At 37.1% G+C, this 24,396-nt stretch overlaps 1 protein-coding gene across 1 annotated transcript; it reads left to right on the forward strand.

The window, feature by feature from the left end:
* Positions 1–733: 733 nt before the first annotated feature.
* On the forward strand, positions 734–24,396 carry LOC120629183 (multiple inositol polyphosphate phosphatase 1-like). Its single transcript, XM_039898021.1, has 10 exons — positions 734–805; positions 1,781–1,962; positions 11,023–11,168; positions 13,555–13,731; positions 15,849–15,968; positions 19,095–19,193; positions 19,392–19,520; positions 20,094–20,244; positions 21,717–21,915; positions 22,471–24,396. Exons 2-10 carry the CDS (start codon positions 1,794–1,796, stop codon positions 22,709–22,711), a joined length of 1,431 nt encoding a protein of 476 aa, XP_039753955.1. The 5' UTR covers positions 734–805; positions 1,781–1,793; the 3' UTR covers positions 22,712–24,396.

The following is a 24,396-nucleotide window of genomic DNA, read 5'->3' on the forward strand; positions in this document are numbered from 1 at the left end:
TTCCCACATTTCCTACCGTAGCTCCAGATGCAACTTCCTTATTGCATCTTTTTTACGGCTGTAGGTACCTTGCGTAATTACGTGTACCGTATTTCATTCATTACAAAGGCTACTGGCGGAGTCAATTCATTTTTTTGTGAACTAATGTAGCACACCACAACATGCGTACAGCCTTAGATGTTTTATCATTATGCTGCGGACAGATAGGACAAAGCGCCAAACAAGCCACTTGTCTACTTCCAACACGGGCAGTATTTTCAATTAAATTTAAAATAAACTTATTATTTAAGTATAGTTTGAAATCCTATTTGGTTAAAAAAAACTTGTCAAATGGATCCCTCCGATTATGTCACAGAGCTAAGTACCATCGCTTACAGTATTTTTTAAATATTGATCACATTTTGTTTCTAAATTATAATTCTTATTCTTAGGACAAGGTATGTCTTTTCAATTTTTGTTTAAATTGCATTAGAAGTCATACTACTTTAAGGATATTGTAAGCCCCCCGATCTTACTATTAGGATAGGGCTTAGGATATTTTTAAATTGAATTTAAAAGAGTTTTACATATTAAGATTGAAGAATAAGCCATTACTCTATCGCTAGATAGCTTTTCATATATAAACTAAGGAAATCGGTCCCCCATATCTCTACCATTTAAATGAATCTCTATGTTACAGTCAAAGCCTGTTTCATTTTCTTTTGCGGCACAGTCAGTTCATTCGCTATTTAGCATCTAGCACGCCGTGTTTCCCGCGCTTAACCACAGAATAAAAAGTATAATAAACCGTGTTCCCGCGAAAAAGGTATTTTATAGTGTAAAGTTTTTATTCTCTTTAATGTTGTATATGAAGTTTTGTGTAATCTGTGCTTATTTCTAAAGGTTTAAGTGAAATGAAAAATAAGTCGTTGTTTAGTTAGTGAGTCATTTGTTTTGGTATTTTGCGACGGTCGCAAGAAAACACGCTTGCTAAGGTTTTTTTTAATTTGCTTAGCGTAGTAACGAAGTAGCCACCTTCGTAGTTATATATTCATACTACATAATTATTTAAATCGGACTTCCGTTGGTCCGATATAAAAAAATAATAGATTATTTGACCATATTTTGCCTATAAAGTTTAAGTTTTATTAAAATCGGTTCAGTACCTATTAATAATTCATAATTTTATTTAAGTTAATTTTAAAGTTAATCCAAGAACTTAATAATATTACTAGTAGTTATGTCTTATAATTTATTGACTTTTAGCAAAGAAACTCTGAATAATAAAGTTTTATTCAAAAAAGCCAATTAAAGTAATTTTATTCATGAATGTCATACTTCGAAAAAAAAAAGGACTTTCGCATAAATTTCCGGGTAATAATCACAATTTTATCATGGTGCAAAGAGAGAATTGCTGGTTTACGGAAAAAAGTTCTCGGCTCTATGGCGGAAGAATTGCCAATCAATAATTAGTGACAGTAATTTGACATATAAACGAGAGGATGCCTGCAACTTTGCCTGCAGAGAATGAATGAATGAATGAAGGAAATATTATAACTAGTTTACACGATGTAGACAATTAGGCGGAGGGTTACTAGTATCCGTAAAAAAAAATGATTTTCGGCATATAGTTAGTTGTAGGGACTGAGAACAACATAGGCTATTTTTGTCCTAGGTTACCAAGGGATTTAAAAAAAATGTCTTAAACGCGTAATAGAACGCGGGCAATATCTAATCATTTCATCGCTTTAAGAGTCACTCAATATTTCATGATATATCACGCGTGGTCAATCTTCTACAGCATAGGCAAAAACATGCGGTTGGCATTGCTCTTAGCGCTATGCTGTGTCTTTGCCACGGCGCAAGGACAGGAAGAGACTTGCAGGTCTGCGGATGAAGACCCATATCTACTCTTTGGAACGAAGACCGCTTACACCTTCGCGAATAAAGGCATTCCTGTGACCAAACTTCATGATGTTCCTGGTATGTTATATAATATCTACTAACTAATTGTAACAACGAAGTATTTTTTATTTATATATTTATATCTACGACTGCAAGTTAGCCCTTGATTGCAATCTCTCCTGATGGTAAGTGATGATGCAGTCTAAAAATGGTAGCGGGCTAACCTGTTAGGGGTATGGCACTTATATTAAATCTATACATCTATATGGTTTCTACTCGACATCGTACCGGAACGCTGAATCGCTTGGCGGCACATCGTTGTCGATAGAGTGGTAACCAGCCATTGCCAAAGCCTCCCGCCAGACCAGACGAGAGAAGGTTCAGAAATTATAAATTCCCAAATTGCCCTTGCCGGTTGTTGAACCCGGGACCTTCGTTCATAAAGCAATAGCGATCACCACTGCGCCACGGAGGTCATCAAATAACAACTGTATTGCGCCTTCATCCTCCTAAATAATATTGACGTTACAAGTTACACGTGTAATAATGTAGCCAGTGACGTGCAAAGGGTTTTTTAAATGGATAAATTTCGGGTAGGCAGTGCTTTTGCGCATCTATGACGTACACGTCACTGAATGTACTTCAACACGTGATCTATTTACCCCATAATCAATATACCAGATTAATTATTGCTTTCATTAACGCGATCTTGGATAGTATCCAAGGTGACGTAACGGAATAAGATGGTTACAGTAATAGACGGTTTTATAGTTTCCAATACCCGTGGACACCATGACAAAAATAACCAATGAAGGAATTCTAAATTAAATACCCCCGAAAATAAATCCATCCTAAAGTAGGTTTATTTTAATCCTATGTTTAATCAAATCTATTTATTATAACAATTTAAAAGTTAAAAAATCAACCTATAAGTAAATAATTAATTGTGTAGGTCTGTATGGGGTATTTTGTGTGTGGTGTGTTCGCGCCTTTGAGAACACCTCACTTCCTAACTATGTTTTCCTTCGACGTGACATTAAAACAGAATATAATAACATTTGTTTTTTTTTTGCTCGATTTTCCACAGATTGACAACGGCAACTAATACCTCTTGATTTATTCACAGAATATATAGTCACTTTAATAATAAATAATTAATTTAAAATAAAACAAATATAAAAGTTTTCGCTTTTAAAGTTGATGGTACGGAATTCTTCGTGCACGAGTCCGATTCGCACTTGGTCGATTTTTATGGGTAGAATTAACAGATCTGAACTGATATTACATAAACCCGAAATTATCTATAAATTGTGAAAGCATCTTTGGAACCTGCACCGTGTATGCGACACTGTATAGTAGGTACCGTGCAACTTCATAGTATTTCAGTTTGAATATCGGCGTAAGTACCTATTTGTAATTCCAAACCTGCACCTACATTGTTTACCTTGGCCGTTAGGTACAATATACGGTATACCGTATACCTACTGTGATGATACAGCCTTGAGCGCTCTGTGCATGGAAATATAATAGACTTAGGTATGTAGTTAAGTAACGAAAGCGGAAATGGGTGTTTTGACTTATATTTTTAAGCAGGGTTTATTTGTATGAACACGTTAATCTCAACAACTAACTAGGGATACGAGTAGGACATTTTAGAGTCTCAATATCGTTATTTTTTTTTAAAGCGAACAAGATTATTAAGTCATAACACCCAGATGGGTGTTTTGACTAATATTGTTAAGATGTAGAGTTTATTTGTATGAACACGCTAATCTCAACAAGTACCCATCGTTATTTTTTTTTATAAAAATAATTGACGGACCTAACAAATAGTCTATTTATGGTAATTCGGAAACCATAAGGGGTGGAGTCAAATCTCATCTAATCTTACGTTGTTCTCTACATCTCTTAGATATACTATTTTGGTCAATTCAATCCAGTTTGTACATGCTTCAGATACTTGTCTTGACTATTCGTAAATAAAAGCACGAAGCAATTCTTTTCTTTTTACAATAACAATCCAACGCGTTTACGTAAGAAACCCACATCTCACGTGAGATTGGGGGTTGGGGGAGGGGGTTTAATAAAATCTCACGACATGTCAACCAGGGGGGAGGGAGGGACAGAAAATAAAAAAAACGTCAGGTACGTTATTTATATAACAGGGGAACACTTCGCAGGCCATGTAAGGAACATGTCCTAAATTGTGCCGCCTTTCTTTTATTTTTTTGATTGATTGATTAATTGCTTTTTAAGCTGTCAAATGTGCAGCGCGTGAGTTACGTCCAGCTACATAAAATAATTGTCTAACAACGAATCAAACCTAAGCTGGTAGGCAGTGGCTTGCACTTCATACATGCACAAAAGCACTGCATACCCAAATAATTTGGAGGGGAAATTTTTCCATTGTATGCCATCTGCTTTATGCATGGTCGAAAACCCTGCGCACGCCACTGCTGGTAGGTACTACCTACCACTTTTACCCTACCCTTTAACTTTTTTTTTTTAGTTTTAATTATTTTATATTTTTAGTTTTTGAAATTTGTAATTGTTGTTTAATTTAATTGTTAAATTTTAATATTGTTTTAAATATTTTTTTTTGTATTGTTTTCACAGTATTTTTTTTTATTTTTGTTTTAATTTCTGTCATTTTTGTCATATGGGTATTTGGCTTGAATTAAATGCATTTATTATTATTAATTTTATTATTTAACGCACCTTAAGTGTCAAAGAGACTTTATGCAGGTGCTGACACAATGGCTATTCTTTGCATCTATTTAACTACAGGTGTCATCGCTTACGTCAAACAATAGAAGACTCTTTGTCTCTTTGCTCTAAGTTGATGGACCTTGAAACCAGCTTTAAGTATAACTGTTGTTAATTGATTAAGTAACAACGATAAATGGGCTATCCAACACAAAAATATGTTTCTAAAAAGTTAGTAGTAGTAGTTCCTGAGATTAGCGCGATCAAACAAACAAACTCTTAAGCTTTATAATATTATTGGTATATAGTGATGTTGATAGTGGCGGCTGTCTTTATAAACGAGACTTTATTAGTAAGGTGCTGAAAGAATGGGTATTATAAAAATTAATCTTAATCTGGTACGCCTAAAAGATCCTTGGCAATGTACCTCCTACGCACGTTTCATCATCCTCAGATGTTGCCTTTCAATGAATAATTGTTAAGTCAACTTAACAACAACAATATACTTATTCTCCTGCTTTTCGCGGAGTGTAGCAAAATAAGCTTAATTTTTTATAATTTATCATGGAATTCCGCAAAGTATCCAATATTTAAGAATTGCTATTGCATCTAAGTCTTAACTACCGGACTCCGGTGTCATCGCTTACGTCACGACACGGCAATAGAAGACTCTTTGTCTCTTTGCTCCTAGACGGTGGACCTTGAAACCAGTTTTAGTAACTTAGTTATCAATTAACAACATTTGAACATCCTTGTAAAGGTCAATCATCTGATCGAAGATTCCTTTGAGAAACCGCGTGCTTCGTAGCCCAAGTAGGCGCTTAGTTATCCTTACTTTGCGATTCACTGTAGAACTTGTGATCTAAATAGTTAGGTGAGGACTTCGGCTTCACTTTCGGGGGACTTGGTTCGAACCATGGAATGCACCTCTAACTTTTCGTAGCAATGCGCGTTTAAATAAATTCTACTTGTTTTAATGGTAAAGGAAAACATCGCGAAGAAACCTATATTTAACCTATGTTCTCCCTAATTTTCAAAAAAGAAATGTTATGTCCACCAATCCACACTTGGCCAGTACGGTGGACTATGGCCTAAACCCTTCTCATTCTAGGAAGAGACTCGTGCTCTGTAATGGATTTTTAATGATGACGATGAATGTGCGATCCCGTAACTTTTCCATGTTGCTGATCATTTTCAAACAAAACATATTATTAGCATCATTTTTATCGATTCGCAAGTTTTTAGCCTCTGTCACAAAAGCATTGGTGTTATAATTTTAATTTGTGTATCTGTCTGTGGCATGGTAGCTCCCAAAAAAATGGAGCGATTTTGATGTAGGTTCTTAGTTTTATTTTTAATGGAAAGCTGATGAGAGACGAGATGATTCTTAGCCGTTATTTATCAGTCGGATATTTAAAGACCATTAGCTCATCAACTTGACAAAAAGTTATTGTCGTTTTATTTTACTGATATCCAGGTCCAGGTCCAGAGCTAACATTTACGACAGTTTTGATCCTATGATACGATCCGATAGGTCGTCTCATGACATGACCGTACCACTGCAACCGTTCATAAGAGTTTGTCTTCTGTGGGCATTCAGCACTACTTTGAAGATGCTAACAATGTGCAAATTCCTGAGCAGGTCAAGCATAGTAACTCCATCCGCCCATCCTGGCACCTTTAATTTCGGTGCTATGCATCCTGAAAACCTAGGTTTTTTAGAAGCCAACACTCCAAACCTTATATTAAAACTTAACGGCATGATCGTGAATTTGTTTTAATTATTTTTTAATATTTTTAAATTATATGTGTTATCACTTATTATTTAGCGCTGGCACTAAATAAGGGTAAGGGTTGTGTAATAAGTGGACGCTTGCCAACGAGGTGACCAAGCAGGCTAATCAGAACCCTTAGTACATGAATTGTTATTAAACTCTGTATCGTCAAAGTAAAATGGACTTAATTTCACTCGTTTTAGAGTCGCATACGCCTGTACATCTGATTTTTGTTTTAAAAACGTTCTGTCAAAAGCCCAAGCTAAAGCATTTGAGCTTTAATACAATGCCTAATAAGATCCATTTCACTCCGAAGTTTAAGTAATCGAAATGGACCCCTCGATAGCGAGCTTGCAAATCTTGTACTAAGGCTTGTTCTTTATCAGATCCAAGTAAAGGTGACGTTAGTAGGACACTTAGAGTAAGTACTCTGCAACGGCAAGTCTGGCGCAGCGTTGTGACGTCATCACTAATTAGACAGCATGATAGGTTTGTAGTTTAGACAGCATACAAAGTATGGTTTCATTCGTCAAAAAAACAAACGCCGCTTCACATACACTTATGAAGCGTTTATTATACTTACAATATGTTTCCATCATTACCGGGTCCGAGTTCGGGGGGCCGAGTTCGAATCCCAGCATGCAACTCTAACTTTTTTAAGTTATGTGCAGTTTACGTAATTAAAATATCACTTGCTTCAACGGTGAAGGAAATCGTCGGAAGGAAACCTGCATGCCTAAGAGTTCTACATACTGTTCTCAAATGTGCCTGGATTCCTCCAATCCGCACTGGGCCAGCGTGGTGGACTACGGCCTTAACCCCTACTCATTGTGGAAGGAGACCCGTGCCCTGTAGTGGGCCGGTGATGGTTTTATATGATGATGATCACTGAAACCTAATCCGGTAGTGTCACGTTCTTAAATCTACGCCCTGACTTCCTGTGTTTTCCTACAGATATAATAAAAGGGACACGAAACGCAAAATATTAATAGACAGCTCATAAAATTATTCTGAACGCATCATGCCCGATCCCCACCTTCTGTCACATAAATTACTGTTTATGTTCTACAACCTTCCATGCGCTTGTTGTTTACGTTGTATCACGTTTTATAGAGCACTAGCGGTCCGTCGCGACTTCGTCCACGTGTAAGTCAACCTTAAAAGATAGACATATGCTGCCGCGGACTTTTTTTTAGAACTTTTAAAGTGTAGCAACTTTGTCATACGTGATTTTATCGTAACTTTAACCGTTTACGCACACAGCGGATGCTCTCAAAAGGGAAAAAAACCCCCTGATTTTGAAACATTCTTCATTGGTGCTATGCTCCTATTGATCTTAGCGTGTTGATATATAGCCTATAGCCTTTCTCGATAAATGAGCTATCCAAAACTGAATTTTTTTATTCAAATCGAACCAGAAGCTCCTGAGATCATCGCGTTCAAGTAAAAAACAAACAAACAAACTCTTCAGCTTATTGTATTAGTACAATATTAGATCTAACGCGTTTTATAGAGCATTGCATAAAGTACAAGGTGTGTCCGAAGATTCGCTAGCGAGTACTATTCGTGTGTACCTTACGTACTTACTGTGTATTTACTCTACTTGTAATTTTTTTTTATTCCACTACAAGGTATTCTTTAACTACATGATGCGACCGGGCTAACCTATTAGTGGTATGGCAGACATTATAAGCATCCACATTCCTAATCGGTTTTTATAAGGAAATTAAACCAGACCAGAGAAAAATCTGAAATTATATATTTCAAAATTTTCTCCGTCCTGAAATCGAACCCGTTTCCGACCACAGAACTCACTACTGCAACAGAGAGGTACCGAAATAAATCAAATAATGTGACCGTTTCTGCGTGAAAGAAGGACAAACAACTACGTATCAGACACGGTAGGGTAAAACAGCTACTTCGCCTATTAGTCCTAGGTCAGCTAACACTTGTCTTAATTGACCTAAATCACTACACATGAACGCACACCCCGTTGCTAGAGCTATTTATAAGTAGATACCTATTCAACTAGCCCCCTGATTTCTGAAGTCATCCGGACGTGGGTCTTATACAAGGTTAGATAAAGGGATGGACTAAACCTAGTCCAAAAAACCCGTGACGTCCACTTACATTAACTAGATGGAGCTACATTATTTATGGATTAATATAATGCAAACTTATGAAAGATGACATTAAACAGTGCAATACATGATATTACTATAGTTGACTGTAGCGGTACTGTGCGAATATTGAATTAAAGGTCATTTAATGGTCTCACAGTAGGTCCCTTAGCAATTCACGGACCAATGCTGTCCACCCATCATGAAATGTATTGAATCCCATTTATCTGTCTGTATATATATTTAATTGCTTTAAGCGCACAACTCCGAAAATTCAGAGGTGCGTGCCGAAGATCTAAATCGTTTCCCCCGAAAGAGAGACCGCAAAAACCAGACTACTAGGCTATCATCATCCCACCTATGCGTCATAGATATTGTACTTACAGAAACAACCATGTCCTGTCAATGTAATTAGCCGGAACGCACATAACTCTGAAAAGTTACAGGCCGAAGCCCCTAGGCTATAACTCACGACCTTGCAGATACTTATCCAAACCACGACCACCCTGGCGAAGTGGTAAGCGCTGTTTTAAGTTATAGGTCCCGGGTTTTATTCTTGGCCGGGGAAATTTGGCAATTTGGGAGGCTTCGGCCTATTTACCACCCTTACAAAAAAGACGTGCCGCCCAACGATTAAGTCAAATTCAAATTCTAAATTTCTTTATTCATGTAGGCTTACTATCACAGGCACTTATGAAGCGTTCATACATATATGTTTACATAATTGTAAGGGGATGGTGATAACTTCGTTCGCCAACTTAAACCTAAAACTACGAGGGTTCTAAACGCGCCCTGGTCTAAGGAGAGCCCACAACAAACTTAGCCGGGTAATTTTTTTTTGTTATCACCATCTCACAGTTTATTTATATTAAGCTATGAAGCTAGAGCAATACACACCGAAGCTTTTTTATCGTTTAAGTAATCCTTAATATTATAATAGGATTTTTCAGTAAGCTTACGTTTTATATAAACTTTGAACTTTTGAGAGACATCTCAAAGATTTCATTTGGTAATTTGTTATAAAATAATATACAATTGCCCTTGAATGAATTTGCTATTTTGTGTATCCTAGTAAACTGCACAACGAGTTTATTTCTGCTTCTAATAGTAATATTGTTAAAGTCCATTTTCTTTTTAAATTTTGTTATATTTTTATTTTTATGGATGCGGCAGAACCCAATTAGGAATATGGCTTTAATATAACTGACATAATTGAAACCCTATCAGGTTAGTCCGCTTCCAACTTAAACTGCATCATTACTGACCACCAGGTAAGATTGCAATCAAGGGCTACATAAAACACCATGTCCGGTCGTCAGTCGGACACCATGAATCATGATGGCATCCCAGCCAATCCTCCACGACCCTTACCGCCACTATCGTGGCGTGATAAGCCCGTCCTACCTAAGGGGAGTGCCGGAAGCTATATACTTAGAAGTGATAACAAAGTTCATGGCGAAATAATGGCAATGATGAATATTTATTAGCAAGGCGGGCGAGGTCAGACCTTTGGCAGTTAACGCCAAATTATGGCTAATTCCGAGGAATTTGTTACAATTATACGGTGAAAAACAACATTAATTGTGTCAAGGTGACATAATAACTTATGGGACTACTAATAATGCTATTGTGGGGACGGATATCCTGTAACCCCTAGCATGAGATTTGCATGTTCAAAATCGCTGATGTTTTCGAGTATCGAAACACCACAAGCGTCTCCTTTCTGAGGGGAGGATCAATGTGTTCTGATCCCCTCTACGCCAGCGCAGGAATCCCAGCAATCGGTCGGGTTAGTTGGTAGATCCGGGAACGGGTCACCCGGGCGTCTTACAAAGCCATCGAGAGGGACATGCCGTGGTGGTTTTAGTTTGGGTATACCCCCTTTAGAGGGGGAGACCTCAGTCCTGCCAGTGGACGCCATAAAGCTCTTCCACCACGCAAAAAAACAAAAAAGGGCACCACAAGAAAAGTATCATTACTACAAATTAAAATAATAATTTTTACTCCAAGTTCAGGTAAAAATACCTACTGTAATAAAAATTATAAAGCTCTACAATTGCCATACAAATTAACCAAAAGGTTTCCATCGTCACTTTCTTCTCGATGTTTTTTAAAAACCACGAACAATAGAATATTTATTATTTATTTATTACGGTTAACACCAATTACACTAATTAAATACATAGCAGATAAAAACGAGAACAAAAAAAAAAATACAAAAAAAAACAGAAACAAAAACATAATTAAAAATTACAACAATTCAATCAACTTTACAAAAGTTTTACCTAATAGTAATTATATTCGAAAGATCTAAAAATAGTTAAGCCAAAAACATGGTGCTATTACATTTCTCACTGTACTGTAGGCAATGGTTACAATGGGTGTTCCGGTGGTGTTAGATGCCCAAAAAAGACGTGCAAAACATCACGCCAACCGGCAATCTATGAACTTAAAAGAAGGACAAACCAAGATTCGCATTTATAATGTAGAGATTAGCAGATATAGAGTTTTAGATTTTCTTTTTTTTTGGGTTACAGGCTGCCAACCAATCGCGATTTGGATGCTCAACCGCCACGGCTCCCACAACCCCGAGGCGGACGAGTTGGCAGACTTGCAGAAACTTGTCCTTTTCAAAAACAACGTCATCATCAACTACAGGAATGGCAACTTCAGGAACACGAATGTAAGAAAACATTGTCATTACTATCATTATTCACAACCAAACTCTTTAAAAATACAGGCGTCATCTCTCAAAGGAGTAGTATTATAATGCCCAGTTCCAGATTAAACCACAGAATTAAGAACATTCAGAAACCGTCAACTATATCATCATCATCCACAGCCTACATCCACTGCTGACCTTTCCAAGAGCGCGCCACCACACACGGTCTTTCGCCTTTTTTATCTGTCCAGCGGGCTGGGGACATCCCACACTTTGCTATCCGATTCGCGGTCTCCACTCCAGAACGCATCTGTCCCAACGGCTTTCTGTCCTACGGCAGACATGACCCGCCCATTGCCATTTCAACTTTCTCATCCTTTGAGCTATGTTGGTACCTTGGTTCTCATACGGATTTCCTCGTTGAATTTTGTCCCGAAGGGAGGCTCCCAACATAGCTCGCTCCATAGCGCGTTGTGCGACTTTGAATTGTTGGATAGGTTGACTGTTAGTGTCCACGTCTCCGCTCTATATGTAAAACCCACCACACCATACCACAGGGACCGTGTACACAACTAATATTGAAGCATAAAAAACCACTCCACTTTAGTAGTGTGTCTCAAACAGACGGTTAATCACTACATACGAATTAGCAGTTGACAGTTATAATTTAATTTACTTCTAATGTTCTAAACGTTTAACACAAAATCGGAAAATAGGAAAAAGTTTGTGACTGGCAGCATTCCGCTGGTGTGAAGTAAGAGGCGCGTGGGGTGTTTTCACTGTTTTTGGACACAATGCACTGCACGCAGTAATGGCTGAAAGTTTCAATATGTTCGTAATTCTGTGGATAATACCCATGAGCAAAGTCTCGGGGGCATCATAAACAGGAAGAAAAAATATTTTGAAGCACATAAGACGAATTGTAAATCTGCTGCTGATCTAAAGAGAAACAAGGCAGAGAAGGAAAACGATAGTCCAACTAAATTTTATCTGCCATCTGAAGATTTTGGGTGACATTTCAGTAGGTAGCCGTCACGCCTTAAAAAACCAAAATTCTAAATTCATTTTTTTCAACTAGACTTACTCTATGAGCTCTTCAAACGTCAATCTGTCAGTTTGTTGAAACTCTACCGCCGTTTAGAAGACAGACTCTACAGAATATAAACCGGCAAGAAACTCAATTGCTCTTTTCAAACATAAAACAGCTACAATATTACACCACGACCATCCTGACCCAGTTGTAAACGCTGTGGCTACTAAATCAGAGGTCCCAAGTTCTATCCCCGTCGGGGTCTATTTGGAAATTTTCTCTGGTCTGGTCTAATGGAAACACCCTACCAACAACATCCAGTTATCATACTTCTACAGGTTAATCCGCTACCATATTATACTGCAACTTTAAGTGGGAAAAAAAACTACATTGACAGTAGTAATAATACCTACGACCCGAATTCCTCAGTGCATTTTTCTAGCTGGCACTTTTGCAATAAAACGCCCAATCTAGCACGTATCTACATATAAATACGGAATTACATAGGATACGGCAGACGTGGTTTTTGCGTATTACATAACCGGTTTGCTCTTAACTTATGGAATCTCACGTCTGAGTAGTAATATGTAAGCCACGTGAACACTTTAATATACCTATTGGATTGCAATAAACGACTATTCAAATAGCTTTGGGTACGGATGTTATGATTTTATTGAACCATCGGGTGGGCTTTGGTCGTGGCTAGATTTCACCATAGCCTAAAAAACGAGACAATGCGATTTAGAAACCTGCATTCCTGAGAGTTCTCCATAATGTTCTCAAAGGCGTGTGGAGTCCACCAATCCGCACTGGGCCAGCGTGGACTACGGCTTCACCCGTCACATTATGTTGGAAGATCCGTGCCCTGTATTGGGCCGGTAATGGGTTAATATGTTAATGATGCAGAAAACTGTTATTACCTACACTTGGAGAAACTATCAATTTTATAAATTTTTAAGAATGCCTTTAATAATTTATGAAATGTACTTATGCCCGTTAACACTAACGTGGAACTAGGCGATGCCTAATTAAGTAACACCTAATCTAAGGAAATTCCTACGCATACATTTTTTATTTTTTTTATTCCACTATACATACGCACATAGAACATGGAACACATAATCGCTTAGCGGCACGTCTTTGTCGGAAGGGAGGTAACTACCCACGGCCAAAGCCTCTCACCAGACCAGGGACCCTACTTAAATTCACAGCGCTAACCGTTATCACCTAAGAGTTGTAGACATTGCATCGCCGGAATCATTAGCATTTATTGGAAACGGGCATTAGTTTTTAACAGACGGTCAGACCTACTCGTACTCCGTGCAGCTACTTAATTTTATCACTCAATCGTTGTTTCAATCTTAAATCTCTTCGCAGCTCCGAATGTGCATGTCGGACGTGAATATGCTTGAGCGATGGGAATGGAACTCCAGACAAAACATCACCTTTGCGGGAGACCTGACGAGTGACGGCTACATTTCCACCCAGCAGCTCGCGCAAGCTTGGAAGCAGAAGTTCCCTGGACTCCTGACTGATAATGTCCATGATTATCTGGTAAGAGCCGAATTAATATGACCAACACCTTTGTAGTGTTTTTGTAACTATCTATATGATGGCATTGTCTCAAAAAATTCAATATTCAAAATTAATTTATACAGTACGTGTTCCGGCGGCAGATTGGTGCAGTGAGCAGCTACTATACTATACATACTTTCTGAGTACAAGGGTTCGATTCCCACAAGTTGAAAATGTTTGTGTGATTTTTTTTTTTTTTTTTGATGATTTCTGCTTCATGGCAATCTGTTTTCCAACAATAAGCCACTTCTTTGTTTGATTTCTCAGTTTATGTTTTCCTCAAGAGCCACACTTGTGTGAAAATTCTTTTCACACGACTCTCTTGTTGTCAAGTGGTAAATCTTTTATGTAGGCTCGGTATGTCACTTCTTTTTAGCCGGGTATACTGAAGAGCATCTTCTCCACTTAGAGCGTGTGCCAGTTTGTTTACATGGACGGTCAGCTTCTCTTGATACTTCAGGCTGTGTTGGGTTATTTCCTGCCGAACTGTTTTTAGGCCGAAGTCGAGGTATATGTATCTATTACTTATACAATGAGGGATGCCAAACATTGTTCTCAGAGCTTTGGTCTGGAATCTTTCCAGGATATCTATATTGCTATTGCTGGCAGTTCCCCACAACTGTATTCCGTAAGTCCAGATAGGTTTTATGGTAGTTTTATACACTAGCATCTTGCTGTTGGGATTTAGTTGTGATTGGCGTCCCAATAACCAGTTCAGTGACCGCAATTTTCCATCTAGTTGTTTCCGCTTTGTCCAAATATGTTTTTGCCATGTAAGTTTTCTGTCTAGGTGCATGCCCAAGTATTTTGCGTTATTATCTTGAGGGATAACTTTGCAGTTTAGCTTTACTGGTGGACATGTTTCTCGCCTAAGTGTAAATGTTACATGTACCGATTTGCTCTCATTGGCTTTTATTCTCCAACGCTTCAGCCACGTCTCAACTTCTGTTAGGTGGTTTTGCAACTGTGATGAAGCCGTTTCTGGGTTGCTATGAGCCGACAGTAATGCCGTATCGTCAGCGTAAGTTGCAGTCGTGGTGTAGTCAGTTGTTGGGATATCTGCTGTAAAAATTTGGTATAGTACAGGGCCCAAGATACTGCCTTGAGGGACACCTGATTGTATTTCGTGTACTTCTGAGAGATCGTCGCTGTACTTCACTTGGTAGCATCTTTTATCTAAGTAAGATTTAAGTATTCGGAATAGACAATGCGGGAGATGCTTTTTTATCTTGAACAGGAGGCCGTCATGCCATACCTTATCAAACGCTTGGCTGATATCCAAAAGTTTGTGTGATTAGTATTGACAAGAATGTTTTTCAATGACTGGGTGTTTATTTATATTTTATAAGTGTTTATGTATCTATATTTATAAAAGTAAGTCGTGTTAGTTACACCATTTATAACTTGAGAACGGATGGACCGATTTTCATTATTTTTAATTAGTTTGATTCCTGTGAGTCCGGAATAGGATAATAAGTATTAAAATATAATATTTATCAAAAAAAAAAATCAAAACACATTAGCCGTTCATTAGTAATAAAACACAACTGCCAGCGCACGTCATGTTGTCTATAAACGTTGAAAGGTTGATGTGACCGTTGGAGAGTTACAATAATCCGGAGTAAGTACGTATTGTACTTTACAAATACATTGTGATGTAAAAAATATTAAGGCGAAATGAAATTCGCGGGGAAAGCTAGTTATTCATAAAAATATTCATCAGTTATCTTAGTACCCATAACACAAGCTACGCTTACTTTGGGGCTAGATGGCGATCTGTGTATTGTCGTTGTATATTTATTTATTCTATTACTATCTGTGCCATTTATCTGTTACCATGACGTGGTTACTCCCCCGCGACTCCCTGTGACTCCCGTGAGTGAAATCTCAATGGCTGAGAGCACAGACACAGTTAGTACAGATTTAGGGAGATTGTTACCTAAATGCCGAGCGCATTCTTAATGAAGTCAAACGAGACAATTCATTTATGAATTAGTCTCAGAAATATAGATAAATATTACTGTAATGATTTAATAATTTAAAGTAGAGAATCTCTGATGGACGTCTTTCAGTTATCTATGCTTGCTCTGTTTCAGTTCAAATACGTAAACGACCAGCGTTCAAGTACCACTTTCCGGGCTTTCACAGAAGGTCTGTTCAGAGCTCAGGCGGATAACATCGACATATCGAAAGAAAGCGATGAGAAATTACTACGGGTAAGTTGAACATTCTTTCTTTTATATGGCTGATATAAAGTTTGCTTAAATTTATCTATTGTTTTCTTTCTTCTTTAACTATATTTTCGCACCCATTTAATCATATTACGTCAGTGTAAGATACACTGACGTAATCTTATATGTTTAAACGAGCAATTCTTGTATATGTATAATTGGAATCTCGGAATCGGCTCCGACGATTTTCATGAAATCTAGTATACAGGGGGTTTCGGGGGCGATAAATGGATCTAGCTAGGATTCATTTTTAGAAAATGTAATTTTATTCGTGTTTTCCGGTAATAACTGATTTTGCACGAAGTTGCACAGGTCAGCTAGTTTAATGCTTATTTCAGTACAGCCATCATCGTGTGCTATTTCTTTATGCTTCCAAATTTGGTCTATATTTGATTTCTCTTTCAGGGATTATCGATTTTAGAATTATTTTTCTACCCGCGACTTCGTCTGCGTTTGTTTTTTGATGTGACATTAAATTTAGTTGTAGTTCTAAAACAATTTTAAGTATTCAGTATCCTAAGTAAGGTAAGTAAGAGTTTGCTGCTGTCCGCTGAGGAGTTCTGTCCTCTATCTCCAACCACAGTTAGGCAAAATTAAACACATATACCTCTATAGTACAAAAATAATTATATAATTCGGTTTAGATTTGTCGGAGTTATGGTGTAAAATCGTCAAACACTCATCCCCTCTCCCAAAGGAACCGAGCTTAATGTAAGGAAAAAAATTAGTATCCTATATTACTTCTAATACTTCCAAGAATATGTGTACAAAGTTTAATGAGGATCGGTTAAGTAGTTTTTGCGTGAAAGCGTAACAAACAAACTTACATTGACATTTATAATATTAGTAGGGATTACTTACTAGCTGTCCCGTCGAACTTCGTACCGCGGTATTTTTTTTTTGATGATTGTTATATTTTAATACTTATTATCCTATTCCGGACTAAGAGAAATTCAAAAAATCAAATATTATAAAAATTGGTCCAGCCGTTCTTGATTTATAAACGGTGTAGCTAACACAACTTCCTTTTATATAAATAGATAACTGCAGGTAGAAATATGCAGGTGTGCTTTCTTATACGAATTTCTTGGAAGGGAAGTAGATTATCTCTATTTGCTCCCGTAATTTTAGAAGCTATTTAATATCCAAGGACCCGGGATTTCTTCCTTTGAACATGGTTTTCTGTATGTAGTTATTATTTTTTTTTATTTTTTTAGTACCAAAAATTAAAAAAAAACATGTACAACTTATCTCTAAAGAGATTTCTTAAAGAAGCCCTTTAATGTTAGAAAAATTGAAGAGTAGAGTTGAATAGTATGGAGGGTAGAGGTAAGGAGAGTCATCTTATATGGGAGAAAAGTTGAAAAAGTGTCCAGTTGTTGCGCTAAATAACAGTTCAAAAATCCTCCACAATGGCGCTGGTGGATGCACAGGGTATGGTATGAATGTAGCAATCGTAGATGAATTGAAGTATGCCGAGTTAAAAAATTTAATGTCATTATCGACTAAAGTAGTTAATTATTGAGAATTTCAACAACTTACGTTGTACAAAATATTGTGGTAAATATAACCTTACTTCCTTGTATCTCTATACTTCCTTGTTTATTTTTCAAGCCTACTCTAACAATATTTATATTTGGCGCTTCTTTTAAGAGTTACCCTGATGCAAATGTGGCGCCATCCTAATTTAATACATTTTGACGACACTTTTTCATATACACAGATGACTCTCCTTACCTCTACCCTCCAAAGTAAGGACCAAGGATATGGAGGGTAGAGGTAAGGAGAGTCATCTTATATGGGAGAAAAGTTGAAAAAGTGTCCAGTTGTTGCGCTAAATAACAGTTCAAAAATCCTCCACAATGGCGCTGGTGGATGCACAGGGTATGGTATGAATGTAGCAATCGTAGATGAATTGAAGTATGCCGAGTTAAAAAATTTAATGTCATTATCGACTAAAGTAGTTAATTATTGAGAATTTCAACAACTTACGTTGTACAAAATATTGTGGTAAATATAACCTTACTTCCTTGTATCTCCATACTTCCTTGTTTATTTTTCAAGCCTACTCTAACAATATTTATATTTGGCGCTTCTTTTAAGAGTTACCCTGATGCAAATGTGGCGCCATCCTAATTTAATACATTTTGACGACACTTTTTCATATACACAGATGACTCTCCTTACCTCTACCCTCCATATTGAATAGGTACTTACAGAAATAAACTGATACGAATATAATACAGATAAACAATACATAGAAATGCAAACATAGAGTATAAATACCAAACTTAAACTATAATTTATACATTAAATAATATATGAAGTACAGAATGAAAAATATACTAATAAACTAATTATATGGAGAAGCCAGATAGTGCTGATTCAGCCTTGACTTGAACACACTCTGGGATGGATTATCACACATAATATTGTGGTTCTACTGCCATTACCCGGATGGCCGGCCCCGTCTATTGTGTAGCCAGTGGCGTGCATAGGACCTTTGACCAGGGTATGCATAAAGCAGGAAGATCGCATTAACTTGACAAATCCTTCTCTTTTATGAGTTATACCAAAAATTTAGGGTATGCAGTGCTTTTGCGCATGTAAGAAGTGCACGCCACTGTGTGTAGCAGTTGCTAATGAAGCGGCCAACTAAAGAGCACGAGTCTCCCACTCTGGCCCGTATTGATAGACTCCACACACCTTTGAGAACATTATGTAGAACTCTCAGACATGCAGGTTTCCTCACGATGTTTTCCTTCAATGTTGAAGCAAGTGATATTTTTATTGCTTAAAACGCACATAACTTAGAAAAGTCGTGCGTGCTGGGATTCGAACTCGGCCCCCAAAAAATGAAGTCGAAGTCCTTCCCACAGGGCTATCACCGCTTCAGCTAACTATAAGTCTTAGTTATTATTAAGCAGTGCTCTGTCAGTGTCGAAGGAAGCTGGGTCTCAATAGATACAAAAGAAATTAGTGCAGAAGCTGAGTGAAGACCCTTTTGAGATCAATCACATCGTACATGTAAATAAAAGTTTTGTTTCTTTATCTCTTAGATATAAAGGGCATGATTATAAAAATAATGGAACCATTTTTATTTGTTTGCAGCCATACAAATTCTGTCCATCTTGGAACGCTGATGTCGAGGAGAACGCGGAAACATTGACACAGCAGCGCACTTTTGAGTCAAAACAGGAGTTTAAAGATGTGAGTCATATCTTTTTTAAATTTAATATCAACTTCCCATTGCTGATCACGGATCTTCTTTAACATCATTATCTCTTAGAATGAGATGGACTTAGAACGAATTCCAACGCAATTTGATTGGTCCATCAGTTATAACTATAAAAGAGTGAATGGAACATTAAACCGTTCAATATGTAAGGTGTTTATCTTATTTGCCAGATGATAAGCAACATCTCCCGTCGGCTGGGCTTCAACTATGACATCGAAAGGGAGGTCCTACACAGCATGTATGAAATGTGCCGCTACAACAAAGCTTGGTCGGTCACACAGATCTCGCCTTGGTGTGCTGTGAGTGCTATGTTTTACTCATTAACATGTCCAAACGCGCTTACACCCATGGCACACGCATATGCACACATGCGCACACACACATACACACACACACACACACACACACACAGATAAATACACACAAGCGCGCGCACGCGGATTTAGGAGGGAAACACTACAATAAATAAAACTAGGTTCTTTTTATCTTATACTAAAGCTTTCTTATACTACGCTTCTTAAACTTAATTTTAAAAATTGGACGGGTTTGTTTGTTCTGTTACTTGAATGCGGTGATCTCAGGCACTACTGGTCCGATTACTGTATATCTGCACGCTAACACCAATAGGAGCATAGCATCAATGAAGAATGTTTCGAAATCGGGTTTTTTTTTGTTGCTTTTGCGAGCTTTCGCCTGCGTGCGCTGCGTAAACGGTTAAAGTTAAATAAAATCATGTATTACAAAGTTGTACTCATTTCAAAGTTTAAAAAAAAAGTTCGCGACACTATATGTCTATCTTATATGATTGACTTATACCCACACGAAGTCGCGTTGGTTTAATGGGCTTTAATGAAGTTATCGTCAACTTACAGGTGTTTACCAAAGAAGATTTGAAACGTTTGGAGTACTCTGAAGATTTAATGACGTATTACAAATATGGCTACGGCTCGCCCAAGAACCAAGAAATAGGTTGCACTGGTGTCAAGGATATGATGGAATTCTTTAAGACCCACGTGGACAATGGTAAGGAGGCAAGCAAGGATATCTGTGTTATATATAAAATGTTTGTTTTTTGAAGTTAAACTTCTTTAGAATCGTTGTTATTTGAAACTCGATCAAACGTAAAGTCAATGTCAAATATTTCGTTATTCAAATAGGCACATAGATAAATAAATAAATAAATAAATATACTACGACAATACACACATCGCCATCTAGCCCCAAAGTAAGCGTAGCATGGGTTATGGGTACTAAGATGCCTGATCAATATTTTAATGAACATAAATACTTATATTAAAACATATAAACACCCATACACTGAAAAACTTTTATGTTCATCACAGAAACATTTTTCCAGTTGTGGGAATCGAACCCACGGCCTTAGACCTAGAAAGCACGATCACTGCCCACTGCGTCAATCGGCCGTCCAAAATGGCACACTATATTGATTTGATATTTTTAAGGTACATTAGATGCGTACATTACAAAGTAAATGTGTAAAGTAAGTTTAATGCGTCAAGATAAAGAAAGAAACACATAAATGTACGGGAGAGAATGAGACAGAACTATTTTTTTACCGTGGAAACTGAATAATTTGTAGATAAAGACACAAATACATAAATGTTTAGGAGAGAATGATATGGAATATATTACAAATTTTATTTTGGTTACCATTGAAACAAAATATTATGTAATACCATCTTTTACATTAAAATGTTAATTTTTTTTGACAGCCGTTTGGCGCAGTTGGCAGCGATGAAAATGAAGGTTTTTCAGAGTCTGGGTGTTTATCCCGATATTATAAGTATTTATGTATATATATTATTCATAAAACAATTTCATCAGTTATCTTAGTGCCCATAACACAAGCTTCGCTCCATTTGGTGCTAGAAGGCGGTGTGTTTATTGTCGTAGTATCAGTCACTAGTCAGGCAATCATATCAACCCGTTACTGGCCCTCTACAGGGCATGGGTCACCAGTGGCGTGCATAGAGGGTATGCACAGGGTATGCAGATGATATAAAATGAAGAAAATCTCCAGTACGAGTTATAAATACTTAAGGGTAGGCTTTTAATAACTCTTAAGTTATTGCCTATCCTTAAGTTTTTAACAAATCGTACTGGAGATTTTCTTCATTTTATATCATCTGCATACCCAGTCCCAGTGCATACCCTCTATACACGCTACTGCATGGAGAAAGGGTTCAGGCCGTAGTCCACCACGCTGGCCCAGTGCGGATTGGTGGACTCCACACACCTTTGAGAACATTATGGAGAACTCTCAGGCATTAAGTTTCCTCGCGATGTTTTCCTTCACCGTTGTAGCAAGTGATATTTCAATTACTTAAAACGCACATAACTTCTTTTTAATTAGAGGTGCGTGCTGGGATTCGAACTCGGGAACCGAACTTAAAGTCGAGCTGCTACCCATTGGGCTAGCACGCTTTCTCGTAGTATATTTATGATTCATTTATAAATCCATACTTGTATTTCAGAAAAACCCCAACAACCTCGCGCCATCGTCCACTTCACGGAGGCACAAATGCTGTTGCTGACGCTGCAAGCACTGGGGGCTCGTCGGGACACCGCACCGCTCACTGGAGACAATTACCACACAGCCGTCGCGCAAAGTCGCAAATGGAGTTCTTCCGCCATGTCGCCATTTAACGCCAACCTCGCTGCTGTGCTATACAAGTAAGAATGTTCTACTACAATTTTTTGTCCAACATATACAACGTTGGGGTTAGCAGCGGAATCTCTTCCGGAGATTCTTGACTCCCCTTGCCCCGCCGTTACAGGAATAGGGGTTTTTTTGTACTGACCATAAAAGTACTGCCAATAATCACCAATAATAATGCGGTTTGGTGATCGCAGTGTGGTCAGTGGATTTTGGACCAGCTAATGCAAAATAAATAAATAACAAATATACTACGACAATACACACATCGCCATCTAGCCCCAAAGTATGAATATTTTTATGTATATAATACACACATAATACATGTATATTATACGTATTTAACGTATAATATACAGATAAACACCCAGACACTGAAAAACATTCACGTTCATCACACAAACTTCTTTTGGAAAAATTTGAGCTGTCCTTTGGAGACAGCTAATAAAACATCGGAAACCGATATTTTTTCACGTGAAACTAAAAAAAAAATAGTCGGTTTTTTTGCGCCACCCTAATGGATAGCCATACTGTTTGACCTTGCATAATTACTATTTCCTCAATTTTTTCAGGTGCACACCAAACAGCAACTTCCAGATCAACGATCCATACCAGGTGCTCTTCTTAGAAAACGAGAGGCCCCTATATTTGGAGGAATGTAGAGTTGGACTTTGCAACTGGACATTCGTAAAGAACCGCTTCGGACTTATCGCTGATAACTGCAATCTCAACTTCTGCAATGGAGCCCCGAAAGTACAAGGTATCCTTGGCTTCAGTTTAGCTTTAATAGTTCTTACCAAAGTAATTTATTAGATTATGTTATTTGATTCTCTATAAATCATGTCCTTCGTTGGCAATCTTTAATTCAAATCAATCCTTGTAATTTTCAATTATTCTGTAGTGAGTATGAAGTACGTACTTCTAAAGTATATAATGATGCTAATTTAATTGTTCGCAAATCTCTGAAAACACTCAATTGATAAGTGTAAAAATAATCCTACCCTTTTAGCGCAGCTGTCAAATTCATTATCGTCAGTTGTAAAAGTCAATTTAGTTTTATTTAGAATTTTGTGTACAACCAAACTATCACTATTATTTAATTTAGTGCGTCTGTTGGGATGTTAACTAGATAAGGCAGATAATTCAAAATGGAACAAGCCTTCTACAATTATACGGGTTATGAAAAGTTAGTGCTTGTATGCCTAATATGTAAAATAAAATAAAATGTCATATAGCGCTTATGAGGTCATGTAGGTACACAAATCTCTAAAGAAAATTTAATTTACAGTCTTAAATTAGTCCTTTATTCAGAGAACGATAGATTCATGTAAAATTCGTTCATCTATGAGATTAGGGTACAACCGATTTAGCAGCATTAACCATAAAAGTTTACGTCAAAAATTATTTATTTCCGGATGTTTTTAGATTGGAATGTCATGTTTTTCCCGCGATCAAAACATCATTGTGTAGTTGGCATGATTTTGTAATAAAAACCAGTGTATAAATTACAATAAGCTGATTATGAAATTACTTTAAACTTCACCTAACAAGCATAACTAAACAATCCCACTTCTAATTTAGCTGTTCACCTACACATATATATATTATATATCAAATTGGCAGTTTTTTCCCTCAGAAAATTTTATTTTTCCACAAGTAAACCATAGCATAATTCTAACACCTGTCAATTTAGTTTCCTTTAGACATTTGGGTAGGTATAACCAAGTTAGCACCAGCCACCTATACAAATCTTATTATAATTATTACCTAGCTTCGTTTCGTACAAATATCTACCTACATAAGAATCTTAAGAAGGATTACCTTAGCTATTTACCTATTATGTGTATTTTGTAAAGTTTTTAACTTTCAGTTGTTTGTTTTTTTTTAATGTTGTGATTAATAGTTTACTTAAATAAGTTTTAGAAATTGGTGCTCTACATAATCTCTAAAATCAAAATGACAGGTGTCAAAATCGTGTTTTCCTTTTTTATGGTAAACATTGTGAAAACGACAGCACTTCTCTTAGACCTGTCAATTAAGATTCATTTAGAGATTTAAATACTTTGGTAAAACATAATTCGTACCAGTATGAATATAAATTGATTTACGAACATACCATTTATTGATTGCTTTATACCTAAGTTTTGACTTTTTGTTAAGATTTTATTTTAAACCTGTTAACAATTATTATGCATTGTTTAAAGGCCTTTATTTTAGTGTTATGTACAAATAATTATTAAGAAGAGAATGAGTTTATAAATAATATTTTTTCCTCCATCTACAAAATGTTTAAGCCACGTTAAAACACTAAAACTTAGTTTTCGTTATTGTTTGCCAATATCTTTTGCGAATATGCTTGGCACGCTTGTTGCACATAGCATGCTTAGATACAAATTGGCGAGTGATTGGCGCAGTGGGCAGCGACTCTGCTTTCTGAGTCCAAGGCTGTGGGTTCCAATTCCACAACTGGAAAAATGTTTATGTGAAGTAGGTACATT

Source organism: Pararge aegeria, chromosome 14 (assembly GCF_905163445.1).
Source record: "Pararge aegeria chromosome 14, ilParAegt1.1, whole genome shotgun sequence".
Lineage (NCBI taxonomy): Eukaryota > Metazoa > Arthropoda > Insecta > Lepidoptera > Nymphalidae > Pararge > Pararge aegeria.

Bases quoted from the DNA above. Each gene is read 5' to 3' on its own strand.
- LOC120629183 (XM_039898021.1), top strand. From the start codon at position 1,794: ATGCGGTTGGCATTGCTCTTAGCGCTATGCTGTGTCTTTGCCACGGCG. The intron at 1,963-11,022 runs GTATGTTATATA...TTTGGGTTACAG, and splicing joins CAAACTTCATGATGTTCCTG to GCTGCCAACCAATCGCGATT. The intron at 15,969-19,094 runs GTAAGTTGAACA...ATTTGTTTGCAG, and splicing joins GCGATGAGAAATTACTACGG to CCATACAAATTCTGTCCATC.